General features: G+C 42.2%; 1 protein-coding gene across 1 annotated transcript in view; it reads left to right on the top strand.

The window, feature by feature from the left end:
• The window catches only part of Dnah11 (dynein axonemal heavy chain 11), a 298,245-nt gene that overhangs the window by 225,642 nt on the left and 60,380 nt on the right, over window positions 1-12,223 (top strand). The window contains exons 64-65 of the mRNA XM_027416426.2: window positions 5,918-6,153; window positions 7,892-8,014. Coding sequence (XP_027272227.1) covers window positions 5,918-6,153; window positions 7,892-8,014 — 359 coding nt within the window. The remainder of the gene's footprint in view (window positions 1-5,917; window positions 6,154-7,891; window positions 8,015-12,223) is intronic.

Genomic DNA, 12,223 nt, shown 5'->3' with positions numbered 1-12,223 from the left:
GCAGCTCTTTCTCAGAACTTTCTCAGGACAGACCAATTTAAACACCATGCTTGGCACGTACTATAAATTATATCTGGGAGATCATGAAAGAAAGGCAGAAGACCATACCTACATTGAAGGTACACTGACCAGTTCTACAGCTCTATACTGACATCCAACAAGAATAAACATGTCTTATAAAATGGATATAAATATTTGTCACAGAAGCATGAAATCACATCCAAGAACAATCCAGTGAACAAAATGCACCTGAGGTAAAGGTCCTCTGCCTTTTTTCCTGGAGCCTCTGTCACAGTTCCCCAAGGCATTGTTCACCATGTGCCAGTCTTTTGACCATATTCCAACATCTCCCCTTTTTATTTTTTAAACTTTAGGGTATTCATTCTTGTTTGGAGTCATTGACATCCCAAGAAAAGCATGAAAAAAAAGATAAGTGCAACTATAGATGCAAGAACACTATGCTACTGGAATGGAGACCCATGCCCTGTGAGGCACCAGAAATCCCTTCTGCTATTCCTAGTCTGGAGATTTCAGACAACTACTTAGAAAATGTCTGAAAAATCTTATCCTGGTACCCAGTGGTCTAGGTTTTTATACCATCTGGGACAGGACAGTGGCCACATGTAGGGGTGAGCATTCTGAAAATACCAGTAAGCTCAAGTAATAGGTTCCCATTGGGGAAAATTAAAAAAAAAATAAAATAAAGTTAATTAGGTAATAGTAAGAGTATCTCAGGAAGTAGTTCCCCCTTTTTATTTTTTAAAAGTTGTCTCTCTTTTTGCGGTTTCAGAGGGTCTTTTATTAATCACTTTAAACTCAAAAGAAATATTATACTAAAAAAAAAACTAGATAGACTAAAAGAATCCAAATGCTAGGGATACATCTGCATGATAGATTGCTTGCCTAGCATGGATGAGGCCCCGGGTTCCATCCCAGGTAAAGAGAGGAACAGAGGGAGAGAGGGAGGGGGAGGGAGGGAGAAGAATAGAAGAACCAGTAAATGTTGTCTCTTAAGGGTAGAACGTGTGTTCTACAAATGTTTGACCCTGTGTGCTGTGAAATTCCAGTGGTGTGTTGAATTTGTCATTCTTCCCAGCATTTCTTAAAATTCTGACCAGTAAAAGCTGGACCATTAACTGTTTTTAACTGTGTGGGAATACCCATAACAGTGAATATCTGAAAAAGGTGACGATAAGAGCTCTGAGGGAGGGTAATTTACCTGACTTTCAATGTTGAACAGTTAATATTTTGTCATATAAGCCTTGACCATCAATACTTAAATTCTCATCCTTGAGAAACAATATGATTAGCAGTAGGGGCACACAAGATCTCATAGTTATTGACATAAACAGGAATGTTTTTCTCTTCCCAGTTAACAAAGTGAAGCCCACAAGGATCAGGTACAGAAGTCTCATGTGTCTCAGCAGTAATGGATACACTCCACAGAGACAAGATAGCAAAAGCAGCCATTGTGCAGGCATACCCTTCTCCTGAGGTTTCATCAACTCTTTTCCTTCTGACAATAATGTCTTCACCTGAGTCATTTCTGGTAGGGAGGCTCTGTTCTTTTGTTTTGGATGGTCTGATGACTCTGTTGTCCCATTGCCTCTCTTTGCTTTAAATGTAGCCTCTGTAGCCAATCTGGAACCTCTTTGCCAATCTTCCACAGCTTAAGTCAACATTTCAGGCTTCCCAGCTTCCCTGAGGACAAAACATAAACATAGGTCCATCGCCACTGAGTTACTGGAGCTGGGCCATTCAATTGGCCAGACATGAAGTCTCTCCAAAGAACTGTGACCATGAATTTCTCCAGAGGGGCCCCAACCATGCTCTGCAGCAATAAGGCCATCCTTGCCCAAATTTTATCTAAAATAGAAGATAAAACATTGTGAGGAGTATTCATACTACCTCACACACCTTCCTTCCTTCCTTTATTTATTTATTTATTTTTGGTTTTTTGAGACAGGGTTTCTCTATGGCTTTGGAGGCTGTCCTAGAATTAGCTCTTGTAGACCAGGTTGGTCTCGAACTCACAGACATCTACCTGCTTCTGCCTCCCAAGTGCTGGGATTAAAGGCGTACACCACCACCTCCTGGCTCCTTTATTTTTAAATTATGTTTAAGTTGTTCATTAGTCCTTTCCACAAAAGAGTGACCCTGACAGCTATATGGGATGTCTGTGATGTGGGTTATAGCAAACTGTTGGCAAAATTCTTGAAAAGGCTTGGCAATGTATCAGAAGCATTGTCAGTTTCCAACTATTTTACAGGAATATAAAATAACAAAAGCACTACTAAGTCATCTAAAGTATTAAACAAAAAAAATTTATATTTTTTTAAATGAGGAATGCAAATTTAAAGTTAATGCAATTCTTATTTTTATAAACAGAGCCTTTAGCTCATTATCATTGTTATTTTATAGAAAGCAAAATATCTTCCATATAATGTATAATAAAAGCAAGAGAACACACTTCTTTAGCTCTTTTTAAAGCATTGACTACAATCTTTTTATATAAAGTTGGAGTATTTGTCACTATTCATTCCTTTTTTCCTTGTTGAATGACTGCCAATAGTTGAGGCATTGTTTGCCTTGAAGAGCAGTAGCCAGAGTTAACCCTTGAGTACAAAAAGGCCCAATATCAGCATAGAGGTAGTTGTAATAAGTAATATATTCTTATTTTTAGGGAACGGATGGCAGTCTCATATGCCAATTGCTTAACAATAAGCATTTCTGTTTCCCCATCAACCATAAGACAACTGATTGTCTGTAAAAGATGAGAAACAAAATCTTGATATGGCTCATCAGGCCTCTGTCTAATTTTAGAAAGTTCTCTGTGATTTTCACAGAATCCAGTAACTTGTGCCATGCGTCTTCATTCCCAGCAAACAAAGGTGCTCTTTTCCCAAGAACAGCAGCATTATCGTTGTCTCCCTGGCCACATTCATTCCAATGGTCACTGTGGTCCTCCCGAAGAGGAGGGCGTGATATTTCAGGTCAGGGAGCCGGCAGCCAGAGGCGACCATTAAGAATATACTGAGAATCTGAGTGCTTTGGATGCTGCCATCCAGGCCCAAGCCATCACATTCTGTTGGGTTGAGATAAGAGCCCCAAACACCTTTTCCCAAGTCTACAACATGTTTGTTTGTCCCTTAAATTGCCTCTGAACATACCCAGGATGAGCTTTCAAAAATGAAAGTCCATTTTCTTCTTAAATCCTCTGAATCCTTCTCCATTGCACTCAGAACAAAATCCAGATATTCTATCAAAGCTTCAAACCCTTATGAGGGTTGTCGGTTGTTCTACTTTGATCCGACTTTGATTTCCTTTCTCTTCCGCCCCTGTCCCTCCAGCCCACCTCCTCAGTGTTCCGGGTGTTTCAGCCTCAGCCTTCGCACTGCCTTCCTCCTCTCCCTAGGAGCATCCTCTCCAAGGACATCCTATGTCTCCCATCCATCAACTCTTTGTTCCCTTAAGGCTATCCAAGACACTAGACGTGATTGCAACCCCATCCCCCAGCATGCCTCTCTCCTCTAGCATGGTCCTTGTTTGTTTGTTTTGTGGCTCTAGGAAGCAAACCCAAGAAGCATCCCAGGCAGCTTAAGGATTTAAATGTTAGATATTAAAGGGAAATGTAGGTGTAGATGCATCATTCTGATATGGAGGTGTGATGGGCCTCCCACCCCACCTCTAGTTAATTCTGTTATATAGATGACATTACACAGCGGAGTGGAGATGAGTGGTACAAAACTCACAAGGACATATGTTTTAACACACACACACACACACACACACACACACACACACACACACACACCTCCCCACTATCCACTGTTTTCCATCATGAACAGTGGTTTGAATTTTACCCTAGGATAGCAAGTCCCCAAGGGAACAGAAGTCTTTATCATGACTATAGCCCCCGTAATGAAGCTTGCATCAGCTATGCTCAAAGTCTAGGTGTGACATGAGAAGACAGAGGACACTGGATCCAGCCAGGCACAGAGTGTTCAGGCGGATAGCCAGAAGTGAAGGAGGCAGGGAGTTCATGAGAATGGCAGAAGGAAATTAAAGTACAAGAGGTATATTTTAGGATAGCTAGCAACCTGAATTTAGCTGAAAGTAGATAATATATAGTAATATATCTCAAAAATTAAGTATAACATAGTTGTAGTTATGACTTTATAACCATACTTGTGAATATATACCCCAAGGAAATAAAAGCACAGACTGAAGCAGATGTGTGTGTGCTCAGGTCCCTAGAAGCATTGCTAATGTTAGCCAAGGGGAAGAAGCAACCCTGGTGTCCAGAGACAGGTAGATTTCTTTTCTTATGTGGCAAAGGCGTAGAATAGAATATGATTCAACACAAAGCAAAAAAAAATCTGATTCATGCTTCAGCATGGATAAGCCTGGCAGACAGAAAAGAGCCAGATATGAAAACAAATGCTGTATGGATCCACTTGTGCAAGATAGGGAAGTCAGATCCGTAATGACAGACAAGGAACAGATGCTGGGGTGGGGTGAAGGGAATGGGGGATGTTCTGGATAGGCGTGAGATTCGGTTTGGGAGGATGAGAAGGCTCTGCAGATGGAGGTGTGTGATAGCTCTGTGATATTGTGAGTACTTGTCGCTACTGGACTATATGTATTCAAGATGACAATGCTTATGCTATGCATCATCTACCATAATGAAAAATGAAAAAGAAAACCCTGATAGGGTAATGGCTGGGTGTCCCAAGGCTGCTAAAGTATATGGAAGAGGGGAGAGTGGTACAAGATGAGAGGATTGGATTTGAAATTTCAGGCTCCAGTGGTAAAACAGTTTCATGTATTCTAAGGTCTAGAGCAGTAACTGCAGTCCTGCACTGAAGGTACGGTGATACCATGAATGGAGGAGTATATGTGTAGAGAAAGCCAGAGAGGTGGGTGCCTATCATGTGACTTTCCCAGGATGCTCGCGTGGACAGAGAGTCGATTCCTTCTAGGCATGTGCTTGAGCGTTAATAGCAAAACTTAGAAAGCTGCAAAGGGCCAGAGGGAAGTCATCCGTAAGGTAAAGGGATATGTGGGGGACTGCACAGCTGGGCCGTGTCAGCCCCAGCTGCTGTTTCAGCTAAGGGTGGATGGGTAGTAGTTGGGTTGACCTACAGAGGAGAAAACTGGCCACCCCTTCCCACACTCCTCTTTCAGTGATGGGAGTACTCAGAAAATGAAGTGTCTCCACTAAATGCAACCCTTAAATGAAGCTAGCTCCTGGGCCATGACCCATACTCATGGTGGATGAAGCTGCACAGGAGAAAACTGTTTAGATGTATTAATAGCGATTGAAACCAAATCACTGGGGCTGTTGAGAGCCAGTTGAGCGAGTTGTTGAACTCAACTGTTGAGAGAGTTGTTGAACTTCCCGTTTGACTATAATAAATAGTCTGGGTTTGAGAGCTGCTGGGCTAAGGGGAAGCCAGGTTTTGGCCAAAACAAGTAGACGGGGGTGCAAGGATTCTAAGGGAAACCTGGGAAGGGCTGTCAGAAAAGTATCAGAACTGGGAATAGGTTCAGAGGTTGAAATGGGAAGCACAGGGCTTTATGCCTGAAAGGCTACCATCTTGTTCATTTGGGTGAAGATGACAGGGTGTCAACCAACTGCACAGACTTTATTAACACACTCCAGAAAGGGAAGCAAAGTAAATGCAGTTAATAAACTAGATCCTGAATCCACATCTGACAGGATTCTGAAAGATCTGTGTCCCTTTATTTCACAATGCAAGCTGCATTTGGCTTTGCGGAGTCTGCAGAGAATTCATGCGTGTTCCCTTGACTTCATTTTCTCTTGGCTTCTTTGGGCTCATTTTCTTGTCTACCACAATCAGCCTTTCTCCTCTGCCATACTGATAGTTCATTCCATTCAACTTTGATTTCAAAGGTCTCCCTCCCAATAACAGAAGGCCTGGACTTGATTGCCATGTTGACAGATGACACTACAATTGCCACCTGGAATAACGAAGGGCTACCCAATGACAGGATGTCAACTGAAAATGCCACCATTCTAACACACTGTGAGCGCTGGCCCTTGATGATAGATCCTCAGCAACAGGGAATTAAGTGGATCAAGAATAAGTATGGGCCTGAACTGAAAGTCACACACTTGGGCCAGAAAGGGTATGTGGGTCCTGATGTAGTTGTCTTTGTGTTAACCTGCTCTGAAGTGGGTATGAGCTTGACAAAGTCTTGACTTCCTGCCTTTTTTCAGCATTACAGTTCAGTGACACTTTTGTCAATTTTTCTAACTCATATTTCTTATAAAGAATCTCTCTGTTCAAAGACTTTCTTGTGAAGTTGATGGGGGATGTCCTTCTGTGTATGTGTTTCTCTTAATGGTTGATGAATAAAACACTGATCAATAGAGGCAGGAAGATAGGCAGGATTAGGAGATGAGGAGAATTTTGGGAAAGATAGGCAGAAAGAGACTTAAAAGAGACACCATGTAGCCGAGGAATGATTAAGAAGTCTGGACCCTTCTCCAGTAAACCAAGACAGTGTGGAAATACATAGATTTATAATCTATGGATTAGAAATGGATTAATAATTAAGGCAGAGATAGCCAATAAGAAGCCCTAGTCATCAGCCAACAGTTTAATAATTAAGTCTTTGTGGGCTTATTTGGGGTTGAGGGTGGTAGGATCTGGCTAAAAAAAAATTTCCAGCTACATTAGATAGTATCTAATTTTAAGAGTTTGGGAAACAAAAAAAATCATATCTGAGATGAAAAATACATTATTATTTCCTAAGAATTTCCTAAGAATGGAAATGTGATGTATTCCTTCTCCGGAGTATTAGGTGTATGGCAACAGAAGGATTGAGCTTGTAGACTAACATTGTCTACAATCACAGCCCTGAGTGTGTTCTTTGCCTAGGGAGGATGCTAACATGGCCACAGGTTTCCACACTGGGTGCCCAATCTCCTAGACTAGTTCCACTGGTCAATTTTGAAAGTTGTCTGCTTAGATACCATGTCACTGTGTCCTGTAGCACTAGAGTCTAAGCAGCAGGAAGCTGTGAGCTCACAGTTGGTCTTCGTTCAGTGTTGAATGGGTCATTTTTTGGACCTACTGATACTGCCTTGAGCCCTCCCCTGTCCTTTTACACACCATGAAGTGAGGAGTTTCTGCAGCCATGACACATAGACCCTGCTAATCTGAGAGATCACTTTGGAGAGGGAGAGATTCTTCTTGGGGCACAGACATGAAATCAGATGACAGTTTCCCACTTTATAGGACTTGAAGGTCTAAAGACCAAGGGTTGAGGAGATGGCTCAGTCAGTCGGGTGTTTGCTCTGCAAGCATGAGGACATGAGGTCAAGCTCCAGCACCCAGTAAAAGCTAGGTATGGTTTTTGCAATCCCAACACTGGGGAGAAGAATGTGCGCCCATCCCTGGGCTTCTAGGCAGAAAGTTTCAAGTCAGTGAGAGCTTGTTGCAAACAACAAGGTGGATAGCTCCTGAGATACAGTACCAAAAGTTGACCTCTGGCCTCATGTATGCATGCTCACACACATGAACGCATGAGCACACACGCGTGTGCACACACACACAGGTCTAAAAATTTGATAAAACCAGTCATTTAGTTTCATTTATTCTAAATGGGCAAATTGAGTAAATGTGAATTTATGATACTTAGGTCATTTATAGTTATTTCAAACACTGGTAATTATCAGAAGCAATTAATTTCTATTTGACTGCAAATTTTCTCTCAAAACATGACCCCTAGTATCTGGTATGATGTTATGTTATTAAAGTTTCCTATAAGTTCATTGAAAACAGCTTCATAAAATACAATTTAATTGTGTAACTTTGGACATTTTTCTTTACATCTATCTCTATTCTGACTTCACTTGAAGGTTTTTAAATGCCATTGAGACAGCCCTGGCCTTTGGTGACATCATCCTAATTGAAAACCTCAAGGAAACAATGGATCCAGTCCTTGATTCTCTGCTTGGCAGGAACACCATTAAGAAAGGGAAGTAAGTGTTACGCTAGTTTTTAAAACCATGCCTTGCACCAAATGAGTTTGCCGCTATCTCTGGTTCTTGACCTCATACACAGACAACATCCGCCAGCGTCTACTTGGCGACATTTCTGAACTCCATTTCATTACAACTGTTCTTAAAGCCAAAACCAGCCTCAGATAAGTCAAACTCACTTAACTCACTCCACTTGGCAAATTTCCCCTTGTGTGTTTACTTTCTGAATCCTAGACTGAAAATACACCAACAGTCTGAGGTTAGTCCCCTGTGCTCAGTTTACTCGGCTTACCCTCTCTGACGTCAACCATTTGCAAAACACTCTGTGTCTGCCTTTTCTGCATATCATTTGTATTTACCTAGTATATTCTCAAAATAGACTTTAAGTTGCCACTGTTTTTATCAGCATCTGGTAATAGAGTCTAAAAAAAACAAAACAAAACCATAGGTTTGCTATGCCATCTCTTTTCTAGTATATTTAATATATACATATTACATATATGCATACATACATATATACATACATACATATATACATACATGCATGTACACATACACTAACACATTCATACACATGAGTACACACATATACTCACAAACATACACATACAAATATACATACACATAAACACATATATACCCATACACGTGCACACACATTCAAAAAAAGAGTCTATCTCGAGATCCCTTAAACTATCCGCACACCACCAGTGGTAGGTTACCAACAAAGGGGGCTGTACTCTGCCTTACTCCTAGTCATACATGTAACTGTCCAAATGGCTCCATTCCCCTTGGGATATTACACATTCCAGAACATTCTCCCAGGGGGCATCAAAACCACTTCCAGGCAGTCATTGTGTCTTCCTTCTACACTGGTCAGAAACGGGAGTTACGTCTTTAATCCAGCCTAGATGGGGCTAGGGAACTGGGCTGCTTTAGTGGAAAGTCGTTCCTGAGGATGAGGACAGGCAGTGCAAGCATGCTGATCCTAGTTTATAACCCACATAAAACTGGATGTGGTGTCATGTGTCTATAATGCCAAACCTTCTACTATGAGATGGAAGATGGAGGCGGGAGAATTCACAGACGCTCAAAGACCAGCTAGCCTGGTATGTGCAGTCAAGAACAATAATATGCCTGTCTCAAGCCAGGTGGAAGACAAAGATGGGCACCTGCCTCTGACCTCCACATATGCACGGAGAAGAGTTACAGACAGTTCCTCACCTATATGCACACACATGCATGTGCACAGATAAACACATAAACCATTACCAAACTTACTTCATTGAATAACTTTTTTTTTTCATTTTTACTTGTTTTTCTTCACTGGGGTATAATTTTAAAACTTCCCCAAAGTCATTCTCTTTGCTTCCCACTCTGTCTCTAAGGTGTTTGTCTCCTTTTCCGTCACCAGATTTCTACTGAAAGTGGAAATGGGCCGACTTAAGTAAGGGTGACTAACTCTTAGTCTCCAGTCAATTACTATGCTATTTATTATACAGCTTCCCAAGTAAATCAATCTAGAGTGACTGACAACTTGTAATTGTTTAATAAACCAAAATCTACCCAGACATGCATTTAGAAAAATCTAATAAGCCACCTGACAAACTGTAACTCCCAACACAAATATAATTGTAGCTTTGTCTGATGTGTTAAAAGTACAGTACAAAAATCTCAGATGTTGCTGAAGTGAAATCCTTGTTATTATGGCTCTGGCTCTATTATGAAGACCTAAAATTTTTGTCAGTGAAATATGTATTCTCTGAGCTTTAACATTAACTGGAAACAGAGCAATTTATGTATAAAAAAATTTTGATGGTTCTCCGTCACATGTGTGTTCAGAAAATCTGAGTCTTGGAGGCTTGTGCACAGCTTGTTGCTGTAATCTAGCAGTGGAGTAGAAGTACTAGATAAAAGATGCTTCAAATTTTTAGTCTGCCTATTCTAGTCTGCTGATTGGGAATGAAAGGAAAAGTATTGGAGCAGGACCCCCAAGGCCAAGTTCTCAGCACAGAGGAGATTCTTTGTCTCAGAGTGAAAGAGTCGGGAAAAGACAGGAGATAGAGGGCAAGGAAGGAGGAGAAGGAAGCAAGGGAGGGCACTGGGGTGCTTGTCCTTGAGGACAAAGGACTGCTTCTGGATAGAAAGGAGAAAGACATGATCCATAGGCAAATAGCGGTTTATAAAGGTAGAATGGGAATCCCATTAGGTGAACCAAATGGGGATTTTGATTGCTGGATTTCAATATTTTGATAGCTGGACCTTGGTAGTCAGGCTCGGGAAGTGGAATCAGCTAAATAAGGGAATGAACCTTGGGCTAGCTTCAAGAATGTAATCTAACAGCTTTTATTTAGCAAGGCAGAGGGGATTGGGAAGAAGGGCAAGGCCTGCCATAGCCACGTGCTGGAGTGGACTAGTGTCCCTTCATTCGTGCCTTTTTGTTTTATTATTGGGTGTTTGAATGTTGGGTAAGTGGGCATCATTCTCTCTGGCTGCTCCCTTCAGACACTGGGGCATTGTTGTTAGGGGGCCCAGGAAGCTAGGTGCTGGTCGAGGTTGACAGAGCAGGCTGTGTCTGTGAGACGATGTCCAGGTTCTGAGGGACCATCTGAGACTAGGGTAGTCTGTGAGGCTGGATCAGGATTTCAATTCCAAGAAGACAGCTGGGGCTGGCTGTGGAGTTTCTGGAGCAGTCTGTAGTTGATTTGAAATCTGCTGGAACAGATAGACGAAGGACAGAGGTGAAGTTAAGGAGTTTAGGAAAAAACTTTCCCTGGGATGTGCATTTGAAACTGCTAAGTTCATGGCCCTGGCAGGTGGGAAGAGAAGTCCTGAGAACAACCCTTAGAAATGGGCAGTAAAACAGGACGTTGGTTGGCAGGAGTACTTGTCTAGAATCTGAGAGTTCTTAAGAGGAGCCAGGACAGTTTAGATTGGCTATGTAAGGTCGATTCGGAAGCAAATGTCTGAAAACAGGATCTGGTTGTGTTGGGATGAACACAGTTTGAGAGACTCTTGTTACATCAGAACAGTGTTTTTCTGGGGTGTTCAGGTAAGCTCTGAAATTGAAATATTTTGGGAACATGGGTGATGGGCAAGGTTTTTGTTAAATGGTGAGAGGGGTGGTTTATAGCAGATTTGGGGGACTCGGGTGGAGAAGCTGAGGATACGCTGCTGCAGGACCTGCTGGAGAAAGGTGTAGAGTTCAGCTGCTTGGTGAGAGGACCAACGGGGCCCAGAGCAGGAAATGGGTCAGAAACGAAACAACAGTTCATGACTAGGCCGAGGAGGGAAATGAACAAGCAGGTAGTGGGCAGGCGAGCAGCTGAGTAAGTTGTGTCAACAGTGGGGAACCTGGCTGAGCCAAGGCTCCTGGGACACTCAGGGAGTCCTCACCTTTTGGCCCAAGTACCAGGTACCAGATAGCAGGGTACTGTGGGGCCATGCCCTCTCAGCAGGAGGTGTCCATCCCTTTACAGGGTTTCAGGTGAAGACCCTTGCCTTAGTCGTTATTGGACTTGGTTTCTCTGATGTTATTTTAATATACCCATGTGTCTCTACATTTGTAATATACCCCAGTAAACGGGTATATGGTAACGCTCTCCTTCTTTTCCCAGTCTGTACTGGGTGAGTACTACCTGACTAAATAGGCCCAGCTTTCTTCTGAGGTTACACAGGCTCTGTGGCCAACCTCTCTCCCTCAATGTGTAGCCAAAAGCTACTTGTATAATGGAGTCAGTCTCCTAGGGCAAGGCACAGCTGTTTTGTACAATAGGACAAACAAAATAAGACATAGGCTGACTTCAACGCACATATTTAATGTATATTCTTTTCCTTGGCTACTTAACGAACAATGATAAGAATGATGTGTGGCTGGTTGTGAGCATGAACCTATGATGAGCCAGAATTCCTGAGGCAGGACATTGTCTTTTGATGTCAGAAATGTAAACGAGCTGCAAAGAGAGGTGTGAGGCAAATCAGCACAAGTTTGGGGATAAGGGAGGTATCTTGATACTCCATGGGGCTTTAGTCACTTCCCAGAGGGAATGGAAGGGGTGAGTTTTGTTTTTAATTTTAGTACTTAATGCTGATACTACAAAATCTGGCGTATATGAGCTGGAGAGTTGGCTCAGTGTTTAAGAGCACTGGCTGCTCTTTCAGAGGTCCTGATTCAATTCCCAGCATCCACATGACAGATTACAACTATCT

The sequence above is a fragment of the Cricetulus griseus genome, chromosome 5 (genome assembly GCF_003668045.3).
Source record: "Cricetulus griseus strain 17A/GY chromosome 5, alternate assembly CriGri-PICRH-1.0, whole genome shotgun sequence".
NCBI classification, from domain to species: domain Eukaryota; kingdom Metazoa; phylum Chordata; class Mammalia; order Rodentia; family Cricetidae; genus Cricetulus; species Cricetulus griseus.
This window is presented reverse-complemented; position numbering and strand designations above follow the sequence as displayed.